This window comes from Artemia franciscana, chromosome 16, assembly GCF_032884065.1.
Source record: "Artemia franciscana chromosome 16, ASM3288406v1, whole genome shotgun sequence".
Lineage (NCBI taxonomy): Eukaryota > Metazoa > Arthropoda > Branchiopoda > Anostraca > Artemiidae > Artemia > Artemia franciscana.
Genome location: NC_088878.1, coordinates 6,929,524 through 6,947,160, shown reverse-complemented (window position 1 = coordinate 6,947,160; position 17,637 = coordinate 6,929,524). Strand labels below are relative to the sequence as shown.

General features: G+C 35.0%; 1 protein-coding gene across 3 annotated transcripts in view; it reads right to left on the bottom strand.

Annotated features, from left to right (window-relative positions):
• The window catches only part of LOC136036979 (probable deoxyhypusine synthase), a 41,850-nt gene that overhangs the window by 11,215 nt on the left and 12,998 nt on the right, over positions 1–17,637 (bottom strand). For 2 of the 3 annotated variants that reach the window (XM_065719382.1, XM_065719383.1), the window contains 4 exons: positions 9,598–9,710; positions 6,743–6,907; positions 2,312–2,530; positions 152–344 (listed from right to left, as the gene is read on the bottom strand). In XM_065719382.1, coding sequence (XP_065575454.1) covers positions 152–344; positions 2,312–2,530; positions 6,743–6,907; positions 9,598–9,710 — 690 coding nt within the window. The remainder of the gene's footprint in view (positions 1–151; positions 345–2,311; positions 2,531–6,742; positions 6,908–9,597; positions 9,711–17,637) is intronic. The other variant, XM_065719384.1, reaches the window with a different exon arrangement.

The window sequence follows — 17,637 nt, the reverse complement described above, 5'->3', positions numbered from 1 at the left end:
TTTAAGCCAACTTATGCTTTTTACTCGGTTGTTCAAATTACTTTATTATTTCTCATGAAATTTTATGATTTTGTTGTTGTTATTTCCATGTACAGTGCTAGTTTTGGGTTCTCCAAGACAGAAATAAAAAGAAGGGATATAATCAACTTACCACCTAATATATCTAGAACTAAGCCAGGATTCCTGATTGAATGGAAAAACATCATATCACCTAGAGAGCCATCTGTCAAGGCAGGACAAAAAACTGGGATTTCATTTGTATAACACCAATAATAAACTGAATTTTCGTCGTTGATTTCACGGCCTAATCTCTCTATCACCTTAGACGGGGTCCATAGTAACTTCTGAAAAATATTTGTTATTTTTTTCACGTTCTAAGTAAAATTCTATCCACTACATTAAAAACTTACAGAATAAAACTAAAAATTAAAAACTTACAGAAATAAAACTTACTTAAATAAGAAACTTACAGAAATAAGTAATATTATTACTTACAGAAATAAGAAAAACTTAAAAATAAAAACTTACAGAATAAAATTAAAAATTAAAAACTTACAGAAATAAAACTTACTTAAATAAGAAACTTACAGAAATAAGTAATATTATTACTTACAGAAATAAGAAAAACTTAAAAATAAAAACTTACAGAATAAAAACAGAATAAATCGAACAGTAGCTAAGTACATAAGATTCAAAGCTACTTATCCTATGATTAACTGTCATATCATAAGCTTTTATTCAAAACTGTCATTATCTTTCATATAATGTAATCATATCATGTATATCATGTAGTCAATTCATCAGCCATTGGATCTAAGATTGGAGTTATCCAATTTTAAAACTCCCCAATTTCAAAGTTGTCATCTAAATTAATTTGCATTAATCAAATATAATGAATATTAAATATATTTATTTAATAGCTGGTTTAAATTAAATAATTGGACTAGTTAAATAAATTAGTTACATTAACAACATTTAAAAGATGCCATTTGGATTGAGCAAATTTAAGGACATGGGAGCAAACACCTATGAAGAAATATAAAAACTTCAAATTAAAAAAAGGAAAAACCTACCAGCTATCATTTGATCTAAGATTGGGGCTACTCATTTTTCAAAATGGTATCAGTTATCGGTTGGGAGATCGTATCAGTTTGGGACCTAGGACCTAAGAGAGATTACCTAGGAAGAAGCATCAAACCCTGAAGCTACAGAAAAATACCGAGTTATTCCGTTGATCTGTCATTTAATATAAGATTGGAGTTACCAAATTTTAGAATTCACAACAGCTATTATTTGAGTTGAGCATAATTTGAGGCATTGGAGGAACTGCCTAGGAAGAATTATTAAACCCGGAAGTTAAAATAAACCTACTCGGTTAGTTCCTTCCACAATTGTTTGGTAAACAATTTTCAAATTTGAATTTAATTTCAAGTTACAAATTTGAAATTCAAACTTGAATATTAAACCCGGAAGTTAAAAATTTTTAATTAGTTTTCATTTGGGAATAAGGAAAACTACTAAATCCAACTTACCCGATTAGCTGGTTCATAAACCGATTGTAGATTGCCTAATTTTAAAAGTATACAAGACTTTTTAGTTTTTTTTCTTCTTGATGAGAGAGATCGATGTTTGATTTTGCGATTTTATGTAGAGTTATTTAATTACATTTACAGATATTGATTGTAGTAGCCATTCGTCTTCAGACCCTTGCTTCTTCTTGGATGGCTGCATGTTATCTATTTAAATAGTTAACAGTTAATTATTTAAATTGTTTTTTAAATATTGTTTATAGTATTTTATAGTTTCGTTTATAGTGATTAAAATATAGTATTAATTCTAATTGTTTAATAAATAGTTAATTTTTTCTTATTTTTGTTTAATGAAGTTCAGTGTATTTTAGATGAATTCAATTGTCATCTGGGACAAGTATATTTTGGAATAAAGAATGAGGAATGAAACCTAAAGTAAAGGAGGAAGGCTTAGGAAGGAATGATAAATCCCAAAGTAAAAAAAAACATAACTGGTTAGTTTATTGATCTCCAACTGGCCTAAGATTGGAGAGTTGCTCAGGTTAAATATTTACAACAGATTTCATTAAAAGACAAACAGATTTTGGAACATAAGAGGAAACGCAAAGGAAGGAGGAATAATAACAGAAGTTAAGAGTACATGCCTGGTTAGTTTCTTCGCCTAGAGTTGGCCAATCTGTGAATTTACAGCAGTTTTCATTTGGGGGGACTCATATTTTGAGACCCAGGAGGAAACGCTAAGGAAGGAGGAATAAACCCCTAAATTAAAAAAAAAAACATACCTTGTTCGTTTGTTCTTCTACCATTTGATCTAAGATAGGAGTTACCCAATTTTCAAATTTACAATAGTTGTCATTCGGGACTAGCATATTTCCAATTCTATTGATTCCTTGTTCACGAAGGGATCTTCCGTCTAATTGAAAATCTCCAAGGAAAGTGGGGGCTAAACACTTGATTAAATCCTCTTCAACACCTCCAGCAGACGTTACTATACAATCTACCTAAAATACCAAGCATAAACTAAATACAAAAATAAAATAAACTAAAATAATAATATAAATAATATATATATAAATATATAAAATAAACTAATATATTAATTATTAATATATTATTAATATATTAAAATAAACTAATATATTATTAATATATTAAAATAAACTAATATATATTAATATATACATTTAATATATATATAATATAAATATTTAATATATATATTAAATATATATTTAATATATTAAATATATATATATATTTAATATATATATATATATTAATATATCTAGTTAATATATAAAATAAACTAATATATTAATTATTAATATACTATTAATATATTAATTATTATTAATAAATTAATAATAATATATATAAAATAAACTAAAAAATAAAATAAACAAAAATAAAATAAACTAAAATACAAAAATAATACTGTAAATAATAACATTGTAGTTAGAATACACTAACTTCATATAATAATACTATCAAAAATTGACGAAAGCCGAACTTCCTTTTAGTCTTGTTGCATAAAAACAAATTTCTAACCAATAAAATTCAAATAAAAAAAAAATATGTAGAAGTTCAATCTTAGAACGTTTTAAGACAAGAATTTTACAGGAAAAGTAAAGAGGGTACACTCATTCTATTATGGCACCATGACTTACAATGTTTCTCCCAAGAGCTGTGTCTGTTGTACTTTCTTTTGAAGGAATTCACAGTCAGTTTGTTACGGACAGTTTTATTTATGAGACTATTCCAAACAAATATCTAGCCTCTCAAGATTCAAGATTTTTTTTATCTAAAACAAAATACAGACAAACAAAAAATCTTCAAATAGAGCTAACAGAGAGCTAATCTCGAATTGAAGGTTAACCTAATATAAAAATAAACTTTGTAATGACGAAGACCACACTGCCTTTCCATAATACAAATACAGATGAGAGAATAATGAGGACTTTTTTTTTTCCCAAGACAGTGAACGAACAAAGCATATTTGAATATTTCGGCCCTATATCTAAGGGCCATCTTCAGCAAAGGAAATAATAAACAATAACACACTTACAATAAAAGTTCTCGTTTAAAAATCCATTTTTGGAAATAGCCTAGTTTTTATTTCTGTTTAAAATATTTAATTGAAATTTTATTCTGTTAAAATAGCCTGTTTATTATTTTCTTTGCTGAAGACGGCCCTTAGAAATAGGGCCAAAATATACAAATAGATTTTGTTCGTTCACTGTCTTGGGAACAAAAAAGTCCTCATTATTCTCTCTTCTGTATTTGTAAAATAAGTTTTGTGATCCCCTAAAAGACACAAATAAAACAAAGAAGAAGGGAAGAAAAGAGCAAAAAATAAAAAACATGGCAAGTTAAGCGGGACAAGGGGGTCCCCTTACAAGGCTGTTCTTCAAATACTCAGTACGTATATCTCCTTTTTTAGGTTAGGGTGTCACATATTGTCCATAACGAAGTTCCACGGCGATAAAATATAAGCAAAAAGAATGCTGCTGATTCTGCCTGTTTGCCGTTGGCAAATTGAGATTAAAGCAGAAATAATTTGCCGGAAGAGTTGCTGTTGTCGCACTTGTAAAAAATAGCCGTTGACACGTCATCAAATCTCTTACATAGAGATTCTAAGACTACCAGATCGGTACTATAACGGTACCATGCCAAAAGTGTAGATAGGAGCTTGAAACTTCTACAATAGGGTTCTCTGATACGCTGAATCTGATGGTGTGATTTTCGTTAAGATTGTATGACTCTTAGGTTGTGTTTCCCCCTGGATGGATTCTAAGACTACCAGATCGGTACTATAACTTTCCTCGAAGCACTATCTAGGAACCTCTGGATTGGTGACATTAGGAGTTTAAGCACCCATGCCAAAAGTGAGTATCCATGTTAAGCAATAGGGCTAATGCATAACTTCTACAGAGGGATAATCCAGCTCGATGGAAACATGTCCTTTGATGTTGGAGTTCTTTTTCCGTTGACAATGTTTTCAGGATATGAAACCAAAACATTTCGGCTTTACTATTTCAATGAGTTTAATGTCTGCGCTAGAAGTTTTATCCATTGTTATAAATTTCTGTATTCTTTACAGATTAAAAAAGGACAACTGACAAAGAAATTAATTCTTTATTAAATAAGAGACAAGCGTGTCCATTTGTAGAAGAATACTGAAAGGGATAAATGAATGATTCAAACTAATATATTTTTCATATTATTGCATTAAAAATTGACTCTTTGAAATTGGAAAATTCGAAACTTAAGTATTTAAATTCCACAATAGTACTTCAAAACTTATTAGTACTTTTTGACGAAAAAAAAACATATCTTTCCGTTTTGTTGTTTAGCTAAAAGCAAAAGCTTAGAAGTATGTCATAATACTGCATAACGAATAACAAGAGTATTTGGCATTTAAATAACTAACTTTCATTTACAAAAATAATAACGTTAATAATAACATCTTATCTTCCAGCTTATGAGCCACATAAGGAATATTTATACATGAAGCATTAAAACAGGTACTTTAAACTCCACAAATGCATGCACATTTGGGATGAAAAATAAAAGTTCGCTGGAATAAAACAAAAAGTAAAAACAGACCATGCAACAAGGTAGGAAGAAAAAATGTTTGAAAACATGCAAGGGCGAATAAAAAAAGGATAGCGGTAGAAACATCAGAACACATAATAAAAGAGACAGAAAGATCACATTGTGAGCAATCACATAACTAAGTTGGTTATGTCTTTTGCACAAGACTAGCCTCATAGTAGAAATCTTATGAAACTAAACCTTTTGTTTCGTACAGTTTTCCATCGTTTTGAATTAAATGCAACTGATGATTGTTTCAAACATCTTTTGAAATTTTCAATTCTAACAACCACAACCGTTCCTAGAGGGGGTGGGGAGGCAACCGGGGTAGTTGCTCAGGGCACTACGACTTGGGGGTGCCACGGCTGGGAAATTGCCACCTCGATCTAACTTTTCACTTTGATTCAGCTCTTTTTGCTTACATTTGATTCCAGGAGACGGGGGGATGCTGTAATTAATTTCGCCCCAAGCATCACCAACCATAAACATCAGAACGCAAAATAATATATCTTTGTGATGATTTACAAAAGTAAGTTGGTTAATTCTTTTCCGTAGAAATAGGGCTATAGTAGAAGTTTTTTATGAAAATAAACGTTTTGTTCAGTATAGATTTCCATTGTTTTGGATTAGGTGCAATTGCTGATTATTTCCTAGTTCTTATGAAATTTTCCATTATAGCAACCACAACCGTTCCTAAGGGAAGGGCTACCAGGGGAGTTGTCCCATACGCCGTGGCTTGGTGGTGCCACGGCTGAGAAATTGCCACTTTGATTTGGCTTTTTCACTTATATTTGAATCAGAAAGGGAGGGGGAAGGGTGCTGTGATTAATTTTGCCCCGAGTACCACCAACCATAGGGACGGCTCTGACAACAACACGAAAGCCTCTACAACAACACCACGACACGACACCAACAACACCAACAACTGACAACAACACGAACAACACGAAGCCTCTATGTTTTATTTTGATTAAAACAATAAATTTCACAAGGTTGACACCAACCCAAAAAAAGAACAAGACACAGAAAAATATTTTAAAAACAAGCGGGGCGGTCGAAAACGAGATGATGTAAGAACATAAGAAATATATTTTTATATTTAATTATAAACAAATTTAGTTATAGTCAAGTTATATTGAGTAGAAAATACAAGTATTGGACTTCTACATAGGTTGTATGTTGACCTTTCCCCACCCTTCCCTCTTTAAAAGCAGATAATACATTATAGCAGATTGGACAGGGTTTCTTTTAAAACTAAAAGACTCCTGGGGTAATCTACTTTTAAAGATTGTTTTAATCTTCAATCGTTACTCTACTTCCGTTTTATAAAAGACAAAACGACGTCCCAAAGCACTTTAATAAGAAATTACGAGTACTGCTAATCTACATTTTCTACATTTTCTACTACACTACATTCTTTCTACACTATACTTTCACTACTATACTACACTATACTTTCACTATATTTTCTAATATTTCTATAAGCTAGCTTAACAAGACTTTTGTGAATTATACTAGACCAATAGAGGTCACACCGATGAAAGATAGAACGAGATGAAATAGAAAGCGGGAGAGGGGAGGGGGTGGCATGTTCAAGAGGAGAAATGTAAGACTGTTACCAATCTATTCTTTGCCAGAAAACATAAAGTTTCTCTAACTCCGGACGAAATCATGTTGGAAGTGTAGCCTAAGAATATTGTACAATTCGATCGGCGTCTTATAAATGGGTCCTTCTCATGGTCGTCAGCCTTGTCTTCGGGAAGGGGCTCTTTTCTTTTCTTGATCTGAAAAATATACAACGTCTTATGTATAAAAAATGATTTGGGAATACGACTTTTTATATTAACTTTGCGACTCTAAGAATACTTAGCATTTTTAATGATGCTTCAGAATAGGAGGAAGGATTCGTGGCCAAATCAGGTGAAGAATATAATAAACCGTACAGGACTAGGTAATTACTGGAATGAGGAAAAGGGGATAGGAGGGATGGTAGGAACTGTATCTAAGCTAGTTGCTACTAAGTTAAAGTCTCAAGAAGCTAAGGTTTGGCAAGCTGAGAAGGCCACCTCGCCGTCCCTGGTGCTATATGCAGAAGTCAAGGAGAACTGAGGCAATTAAATTTATCTAAAAATAGGATTAAGTCCGGAAGATTTAAAATGGGTAATGTCTGTAAGGTCGAATGTTATGCCTCTTGGAAAACGAAGGAAAATTTTAGAGAAGACTAAATTGAGGGAGGATTCTTACAATCGCCCTATGTGTGGAGAGAAGGATGAGTCTTTGCATCCTTTTTTGGGGGGGGAGAATGTAAGGAATTGAGGGAATTGCAGCTGGAAATATTTAGTAGGTAGATCGAAGGGAGATACTCGATTTTGGAAATTTTAAAAAGCAGGTGTTATTTATATATAAATAAAGTTGGAATGTTCATCGGGGTAAGTATGAGGCATTGTGAAGATTTCCTTGAATAATCAGTTTTTGTTTTATCAGTTTCCAGTTTTTGTTTGTTTTTTGGTTGTCACCATGCTTGGTTTTTTTCTATTTTGTTGTATTTCACTATTGCCCAACAGGGCTTTCATGCGAATACGTCTATCTAAATGTATTTTACTATAACATAGCATATTATACTTTGCGTATGTCAGTACCTATGAGCCAGTCACTAGTTTAAATCTAAGAAAACAATCTGCTAAGAGGAGCAAATGACCCTGTTTTATATTTCCGAACCATTGTTTTCACTTCTTCTCCTCATAACACTGTAGAAACTAGTAATGAATACTAAATAGTTCGGCAGGACCTTTCTTTCAAACGATGTAGTCCTAATTAGCAGTTTAAACCGAGTACCTAAAGTTTTATAAGGAATTTTTGTTACTCGTAGTTGAGGCTACAGTATACCGTAGATATACCGTAGAAATTGAAAGACTGATCCCAACTAAGTCTTGTACATTAACGTTTGAGCTTTATATTCTGACCAAAATATAGGAATTTTATAAGATCATCAAATTTTTTACTCTTAAAAGTACAAACACTTAGTTCAGATTCAAGTAAAAGTTAAAACCTGGCTCAAGACAGACCTGAAGCCGAATACGTGATTTTTCAGTCATAGGCAAAGATGGGATAAACAACGGTTGCAAATTACTGCACCAACTGCACCAAACTGATGAACAAGCAGCATGACACTCAACCATCAGCCAAGTCATAGCACCAGGAAGAGGCAAAGAACTTGTGTCTCAAGACATATTCGAACATTGCCATATCAAAGTTGTTGTAGGCCTAATAAGCAAGTAATGTTTAATATCACCATTAGTTAAATAGCTGCAACAACTCGTCATGGACCAGCGTGTTTATTTTTACTTTTATTTTTTATTTTTACTTTTTACTTTTACTTTTATTTAGTTTATTTTTACTTATGGCTGCAAATTGCTGCACCATAAACTGATGAACAAGCTGCATGACACTCAACTATCTGCCATATCATAGCACCAGAAATAGCACCATAGCACCAGAATATCAAAGTTGTTGTAGGCCTAATAAGCAAATAGTGTTTAATATCATCATTAGCTAAATAGTTGCAATAACTCGTCCAGGACCAGCGTGTTTATTTTTACTTTCATATTCGAATGAATGCATTTCTGCATCTTTTTGCATATTATTCTTTATTTTTATTATATCTTTACACTTATTTTTCTTTCTTTAGTTTTCTCATTCAAATTGCGCACACGTAGCTTGTCAGTTGATGTGATCATTACTAGCGCACTGAACGCGCAACATCACCCCATGCGAGAAGATTTTAGACACACCAGTTCCTGCCAAGGACTCTAAGTGTTGATTTGTCTAAAATGTTAATTAATTTGTAGCCAACGAAGCTGCAAAAGCCAAAAACACAAATTTGTTAATATTTAATCAACTTCTTTAATTCTTGCCAAAATTTTCAGGGGTGAGGAATGGGGATGTTGGAAACCTAACTACAGGAACATTAAAAACCTAACTCTATGATAAGTAGATCCTCCCTTGAAGATTGGTTAACAAGGTATGGTAAGATACTAGGACAATGAAAACCTAAATCTATGCTAAGAAGATTCTCCTTTGGAGAATGATTAACAAGGTATGGTACGAATTATTGAGGGAAAAATCACCTACTATAACTTAAATAAGGGACAGGGCTGTTGGAAACACAACTACTAGAACATTGAAAACCTAACTTTATGTTGAGTAGATTCTCCTTCGGAAATTGATTAACAAGGGATGGTAAGAATTATTGAGGGAAAAATCACATACTATAATTTATTCGTAACTTGAAATTGGAACAGTAGAATAAAGAAGAAAAAATTTTCATTGTTTTAATTAGGCTTTGAAAATTCCCAAATCCACCAAATCCGTTTTCGCTTATTAATATTGTTGCAGACCCCTCATCCCTGGATGACCCTTTACCCCTTATGTGTTTAACCCCTGACCTTTTATGTTGTAGACATTGAATACTTACCATACGATTTATTTCATCAATTGCAAGAGATAAATTGGATGCTTGCAGGCCAGTGGTTCCATAGCTTTTCAAAATTTTCTCATAATCTATACCATTCTTATCCCATTTATAACCTAGAAGAACATAACGATTTAAGTAAAGCCCTGAAGAAAAACAACAACAAAAAGACGTTTTTTTGAAAAATGGTATGGTGGAATATTGTGCTTTTTCTAAGAGCCTCCAATTATTGCGCGGAAAAATTTCGCAATGGTGAGCAGTGGATACTTTGAATTGGGTTTTAGGAATGTCGATTAGCATTAAAATAATGCTAATCGACGCTGGCACGATTTTGTTAGCAACGAGAACTTCCTGGCGTTAACTGCTCAAACCCCCTTCTCAGCCCAACGAACACCACGCTGGTGCGGACATCTCCTTCGCATGCCCCTCGACACTCCCGCACGAACGATTTTTGACTTTGATCCCGTGCTGCACGGCTGGAAACGCCCAAGAGGTCGCCCCCCAACCAGATGGAAGGACACGACAGGTGCCTTCTTAGCCATGGCAAATATTTAGGAGGACGTCCACATTCTTGCAAGAGACGGTCTAAATGGAGGTACCATGTAGCATCACTTTCGACGCCGGAAGCATTTCGGCATGAGCATTAAATAAGTCAAGATTAGCATTAAAATGCAGGATACTTTTTGGTGATGAATTTTTGGAGATATTAAACGCCATGTCCGGTTGTCCACGAGATACCGTCAACAAAAAGAGCTTCTTTTTAAATAGATTTTTTGCAACAGCTATTTGGAATTTAACCCCCTTGGAAATCCGGAACTCAAACAACCTTATTACCTTCAAGCGAGTAGTGAAGGGTCATTACAGAAATACTGTTTAGATCTGAATATCGTGTGGTCCTCCTCTTTTCGGTCTTTTTCTTTTCATTTCTTTCTCTTCGTCACATCCCCCTTTTTTTCTTTTTGGATAAATCCAGTCGATTCGTTGTTTCTGTTTGTTGACTATTTAATTATTCTTTAGTTAAGTTTCTGCCCTAGCCAATCACTTTTTGTGCTTTCCTGGCAGATTATGTACAGTAGTTATGTGTTTTTTGTTTAGATATATATGACTGAATTGAATTAAATGAATAAGTTGATTAGATAGACATAGCATTGAACTTAAAAAAAAAATCTGTCAGGGGATGTTACTTCGAATACGCAAGGGAACAACAAAACCAATAGTATGCAACATACAGCAAGAGTAATAATATAAATAAAAACAAAGAACAAAATAAAAAAAAGTAAAAGTGAGTATTTGTGGCTCTCCACATTTTATGACATTTAAAACGGTCTTAAGGTAAAGCTTTCAATTTTTACAGAAATGCTACTACGAACTACTGACCGCGGTGCTAAGCCGACCAAGACAATCATAACTGCACAAGCACCTCCTTCATCCAAATCTATTTAATGTCCTTTATAGTCTTCACTATGTCCTCTACTCACTCCATTCGGAGACAGCCTGCTTTTTCTTTAGTGCCACAATCTGAGGCAATCCATCATACTTCATCCGTAAAACGTCACCTAGCCATATTAAGTATACTTTCATTGTAGCCCCAGAAAGTGGGATCGAATCACTCTTTACGTGCAGCTTGTTGTTTGATATACGGTCACTCAAAATGGGGCTAAATCAACCCTTAGACAATTTCCCTTGGAAAATATTTAACAATACTTTCTCAGCCTACGAAAGCTACCAGATCTCAAAGCCATCCCTGACCACTTTCATCATCCCTTCCCTTCGCATATTATCTTCATATTCTTACTTATCTTCATAATCTTACAAAAAAAAAATTCATCAGCAAAAAACTTTTTGCACCTTGACAAGTCTACTCCTTACATCTTCGCTACATCCACCCTCTTTTACTACGAGTAGTCGTACAATCCATGTAAGTGAATTTATCCACTTGATCGATTTTATTACTATCTGACGTCACCTCCTCACTAATGTTTCTTATAGGGTACTCAAAACATCTGCGTTATCTCAGTTTCGGAGTTTTATAGCCCTCCCCCCTTTACCATCATGTTCTTCCGTAGCCTTTGCCGTGCTTCCTTAGAGCAAAAGTCAATCAAAACAATCCACATCGCCTAGGAAAGGACACAACTCCTGCCACACTCCCGATTCAACACTGACAGGAGCGTCAATTCACAAAAATGTAGGGGGGATAATATTTTTTTTTCAATTTTGTTACGTTTTTTTCTTCAATTTACATTTTTTTGCTTTAAATAGATAAAAGTTATTTTTATAAATCTAAGAGCGTTGGGGGAATTAAGCCCTGACCCATCCCTCCATTTAGCACCCCTACACACTGGACCAACTACTAACCTCACTTCCATTGAAAATCTCAATAAAAAATCACTGGAATAATCATAAGCTTGATTTATTAGCTCCATTTCCTGCTGCTACTATGTTTTTTCACTGATCTTTCATCAATCTAAAATTCTGATTTTTTATTTTTTTTTTGCTTAATTGAATTGTTTGATCTTAATGAAAAGTGCTGAAATTCAAATTATGCCACCCGATAGGACATTGAACACATCAGAGTCGTTGGACTGGACCACTGATCCGATCAGTTCGATTTGATTTTCCGAACAAAAACAAGCAGCTTGAACTGTAAGATCGGAGACCTGTGTTTTTTTCTATAAGCTTTTTTTTAATAATAAGATCTTAGCAAATTGATTATCCCATAACAAGCCTATTTCTAAATTGATAATCCCATAACAAGCCTATTACTAAATTGATTATCCCATAACAAGCCTATTACTAAGTATGATGAAAGCAGAGCCAGCAAACTGAGAAACCAGTCACAGTGACTGAAGCTCTGAGTAGCTTCCCAACAAAGCAGGCTTCCTACTACTTTGCAAAGCGGGGAGGGGGGGGGGGAGGTCACAGAAATCAGAAGCCTGAGCTTTTATTAGGGAAGTATGACTATTACCACTAGTCATTAGTGCAAAGTGAGAACAAGCAGGGATTGAATACTAGACATTTAACTAGTCACAAGTGGTAGAGCAGAAGAAGAAGAAGTTTGTTTCAGGAGTTCGGCGTGGATATATAAACACTGGTCACATTGTAGTGTCAACAACTTCAAAATGAGTTACTTTTAAGTAACTTCAGACCAATCTGGGATAAAAGGAATTCTTTTATATATATATACTAGCTGTTGGGGTGGCACTTCGCGCCACCCCAACACCTAGTTGGTGGGGCGCTTCGCGCCCCCCCAAGCCCCCCCCGCGCGCGTAAGTCGTTACGCGCCATATTAGTTACGCGCCATTGTAGTTGTGTCCCTGTGTCCCACCTGTGAATATAGATAGATTTATATATGTGTTTCAAACTACGTAAAAATTGCGAATATACAACATTCTTGGCTTTCCCATTGTCTGTCCATATACAAAGCCGTATGTACTAATAATGACGTCATATGCAAACGCTCTTTTTACAAACAAACAAACATGCATACACACAACTCGTTTTTATATAGATAGATAGATAGATAGATACAATACAAATTAACTACGTAAAACTTGTGAATATACAACAGTCTTCGCTGTCCCATTGTCTGTGCGTATAAATAGATTGTCAGGTTTACCGACCCTCAAAGATGCAACATACAATTGTACATTGGTAAAGCAATCTGTATTAAGATCTATACCGCATTTTTCTAGTGATTGCCCTTGAGCTTTGTTGATGGTGGTTGCAAATGCTAATCGAATTGGGAATTGCAATCTTTTAAATTGAAAAAGCAGATCCGTTGGAATCATGGGAATGCGAGGAATAAGAACAGCCTCACCCTCATAAGGCCCTGTCAAGATTGTGGCCTCTATTAGGTTTTCCATTGTTTTTTTTTACGGCAAGTCGCGTGCCATTGCAAAGCTTTGGTGGGTTGATATTTCTTAAAAGTATTATTGGTACGCCTATTTTTAGTTGTAGCACGTGTGGTGGAAACCCTGAAGGATCTATGGAATTTAAAAATTCAGATGGATAATTAACCGCTTCATTTGGTTCCAAAATACAAATTAACTGCGTAAAACTTGCGAATATACAACATTCTTCGCTGTCCAATTGTCGCTGCATATAAATAGATTGTCAGGTTTACCGACCCTCGAACATGCAACGTACAATTGTCCATGAGAAAAACAATCAGTATTAAGATCAATACCACATTTTTCTAATGATTGACCTTGAGCTTTGTTAATGGTGATTGCAAATGCTAATCGAATTGGGAATTGCAATCTTTTAAATTGAAAAGGCAGATCCGTTGGAATCATGGGAATGCGAGGAATAAGAACAGCCTCACCCTCAAAAGGCCCTGTCAAGATTGTGGCCTCTATTAGGTTTTCCTTTGTTTTTTTTACGGCAAGTCGAGTGCCATTGCAAAGCTTTGGTGGGTTTATATTTCTTAAAAGTATTATTGGTACGCCTATTTTTAGTTGTAGCACGTGTGGTGGAAACCCTGAAAGATCTATGGAATTTAAAAATTCAGATGGATAATTAAACGCTTCATTTGGTTCCAAAACTGTGTCGACTGACTTGTAAAGGACTGCCTGGTCTTGAATCTTGGTCAAAACAATATTGTTGATTTCGTGGACGTCTATATTTTTGGGTGCGAGAATCGCTCTTTCACTTAGCCATTTATTATTTTTATAATTTTTTAGAATATTCGGAAATACTTTTTCAATCAATTCATTTTTGGACGTCACTAAATTACAGAAATCAGCAGGTAGTTGTATACGTCCTGAAATTGAGTCTACTGGGAGCTTTCCGTTTCCCATTGCCAGCAATTGATCTGAAAATGTTTGACCAGAGTCATCGTTTTGCAATCGGACACGCATATTTGTAGTTAATTTTAATGTTTTTACGTGTGCCCATAAATTAGAATTTTTCAGGCAAGCATTCATTTCGTCTGCAGGAGTTGATCTAGGTATTATAGGTAATGCTTGCCTGAAATCTCCCGCAAGCAATATTAAGGTGCTGCCAAAGGGTTTCGACTTCCCTCGCAAATCTTTCAAGCATTGATCCAGAGCCTCGAGCGATTTTTTGTGTGCCATTGTGCACTCATCCCAAATAATAAGTTTGCATTGCTGCAATACTTTACCCATCCCAGATGATTTGGAAATATTGCACGTGGGAGTTTCTGTAGAATGCAAGTTCAGAGGCAATTTCAAAGCGGAATGAGCAGTTCTTCCACCAGGCAGCAATGTTGCGGCTATTCCGGACGACGCAATTGCCAACGCTATATCATTTTTTGATCGAATTGATGCCAGAATCAGTTTTATCACAAACGTTTTACCAGTACCTCCTGGCGCATCCAAAAAGAAAATTTCTCCAACGTTGTTATCGACACAATGCATTATCGTATCATAAATGTCTTTTTGTTCCGACGTTAACTTGGAAATGTTATTTTGTACATACGACAATAGATCACTCGTACTGTAACTTTGTTCACGATCCAATTCTACACATGTCGAAACAGCAGCGATACGGTTAGGTGAAGGCATTCCCAAATCCTGAAGAGGTTTGTTTGCCATACTTACGCAAAAATCTTCTATAACAACTAAAGTGTAGTTATAAATTTCTGGTGTAAAATCAAAAGTCATATCTGACGTCTCTAACTGTTTTCGATGAAGTATATCTTCGGACATTTTTGACTTATATTTTTCCCATAACTCTGTAGGAGCTGATGGAGAGCAAGTTGTTAAAATGATGCCAAACAATGCACGAATTTGACTTGGGGTTGACGTTTCGCACGCGTCATTGATGCAGTTATCCCAGTGTTGGTGATTCTCCAATAAATTCAGAGCTTGGCATGCACTACGGTAAGTGTCATGTATAGTACCATTTACAGTCCTCAAATACTAAAAGGATGTCGGACCGGGTACATTCACCAAAAGCAGGCGTAGAAAGAAGCATTCATGTTGATTGGGGTGAACGGTGTAGAGTCTTCCTATCGTGGTATCTTTGAAGATGGTAGGTTGGCCGTCGACTGACTTACCCTGTTTTCGACGTTCAAATACTTTATTTTTAGTATTCCACGTGTAATACGAAGGCACTTCAGTATACAGCAGTTTTTTTGCAAAAGAATCATTTTTGCAAAGCGAAAAAAAAGCTGTTAATGTTGTATCCGGTGGATTCAGGACTCTTTGTTGCACGTTGGTTTCCGTGAAATAAACACGTTGACCATTCTGTAAATGTACCGCTAAGTGAACAACAGCTGGACTACGTTCATGCATCGGAAATGAAAGAATTCGCCAAACAGCTTCATTACTGCTTATGTATCTTCCAGCCAGATATTCTACGATTTCATCGAAATCTTTGATTTCGGACTGCAAGCCAAAAACTGCCATGTCACTGCCTTTGTTGACGTATTTACATATGTATTTGATTGCCTTTACGGAGTTACAGTATTCAACGCTTATGTGTGCATTAAATGTTTTTGATAATAATGGGGAATATGGAACAACCCACTGGTTATCTACTTCGATGGTGGTACCGTTACGCTTCTTTATTATTGCTGTTTTACCGCCATCTTCAGTAGATCTTCTTCTATATTGTGGGTAACCATCATTGCCAGTAATTGTTTTGGGTACTAAAAGTCGAGGATATTGCTTTGTGCACCTTCCTTTGGCCATGCATGGTGAATTTTCGTTCAGTGCACCGCAAGGTCCATGTATCATATTTTTTACAATAATATCATGTAACCCCTTATCGACATTTTTATCAGGTATTTCAGCGGAAATCACATCATCAATTTCGTTCGAAGTAATTTTTTTATGTAGCCAGATTAGTATATGTGCGTGTGGCAAACCTCGTTTTTGCCATTCCACTGAGTACATCCAGCATCGCACTGACCCAAACACTTCATGTTTTACAAGGTAGTTTATCAGTGATTTCAACTTTTGCCGGAAGACACGTGCCGTAATGTCATGCCTATGAACCGCCGATTGTCCTTGAAGTAAAAGCTGCAGTATCTCGTCCCAAGATTGATTACATGTAAATGTAATAAATAAATCTGGACGACCATAGAGACGAACATACGCAATAGCATCTTGAGCATATTCATGCATATGACGGGGACTGCCAGCATATGACGAAGGTAAAACTGTTAATCTTCCAACGTTTGTGGTATTACCGTCATTTATAACTGCATCTCGCAAATGAATGGATTGTTCAGAGCGGAGCTTGGTCTGATTCAGGCGGATATATAGCAAACGTTCTGATTCAATTTTAGCATACATATCCACGACAAATTGGTGAAACAATTCACGGCATTTTAAAATATAATTTTCTTCATCCTGCCGAATCATTAGTCTATAGGAATAATAATGCATTGCACTGCATTTCTTATTCATTTCTTTGTTAGTGGCTGGATTCATCAATTTAATATTAAAGTGATAGCCGTCGGCTCCATCCCAAAAAATGATAGGATATTGTAGGGTATCGTAGCATCGATGAGTTTCAGCAATTCTTAACAACTGAGCGTTTCGCTTATGAAGAATAATATCTCGAGGTAAAAACTGATCACCGACCATAACGATTGCCACTTCGTCGATAGTCGGAGCATTGTATCTACGCACATGTTGGCCAGGAGGCATTTTGTCAGCGGAAATAACAATTTTATGCGTATCAGTAGGCATCAAATCGATGGCTGTTTTGAACAGACACACTAAATTATTATTTTCGTGGAAAAGATGTTGCAATTGGGAAACGATTGTCCTTTCAACGTTGGGAGAAATTTCGCAACGTGCATTCAATTCAGAATTTCTATCACTGATGAAGTACAATTGTAAAAATTTATGATTCTCGCCTGAGAATGGTAGAAGGGACCCTGCTTTATGATAAATTTGCCCTTTTACTTTGAAAGTAGACATAAATTGATCTGGATTTTCGATTTGGGCTCCAAACGACGTCATTTGGAAACATGAGTTGTATTGTCTGATTTTTGACAAAAAACGCTTAGATTCTGACGTAGTTCCAGTAAGGAAAGTCTTCAATGGCTCTGGTGGTGCAGCCAATAGA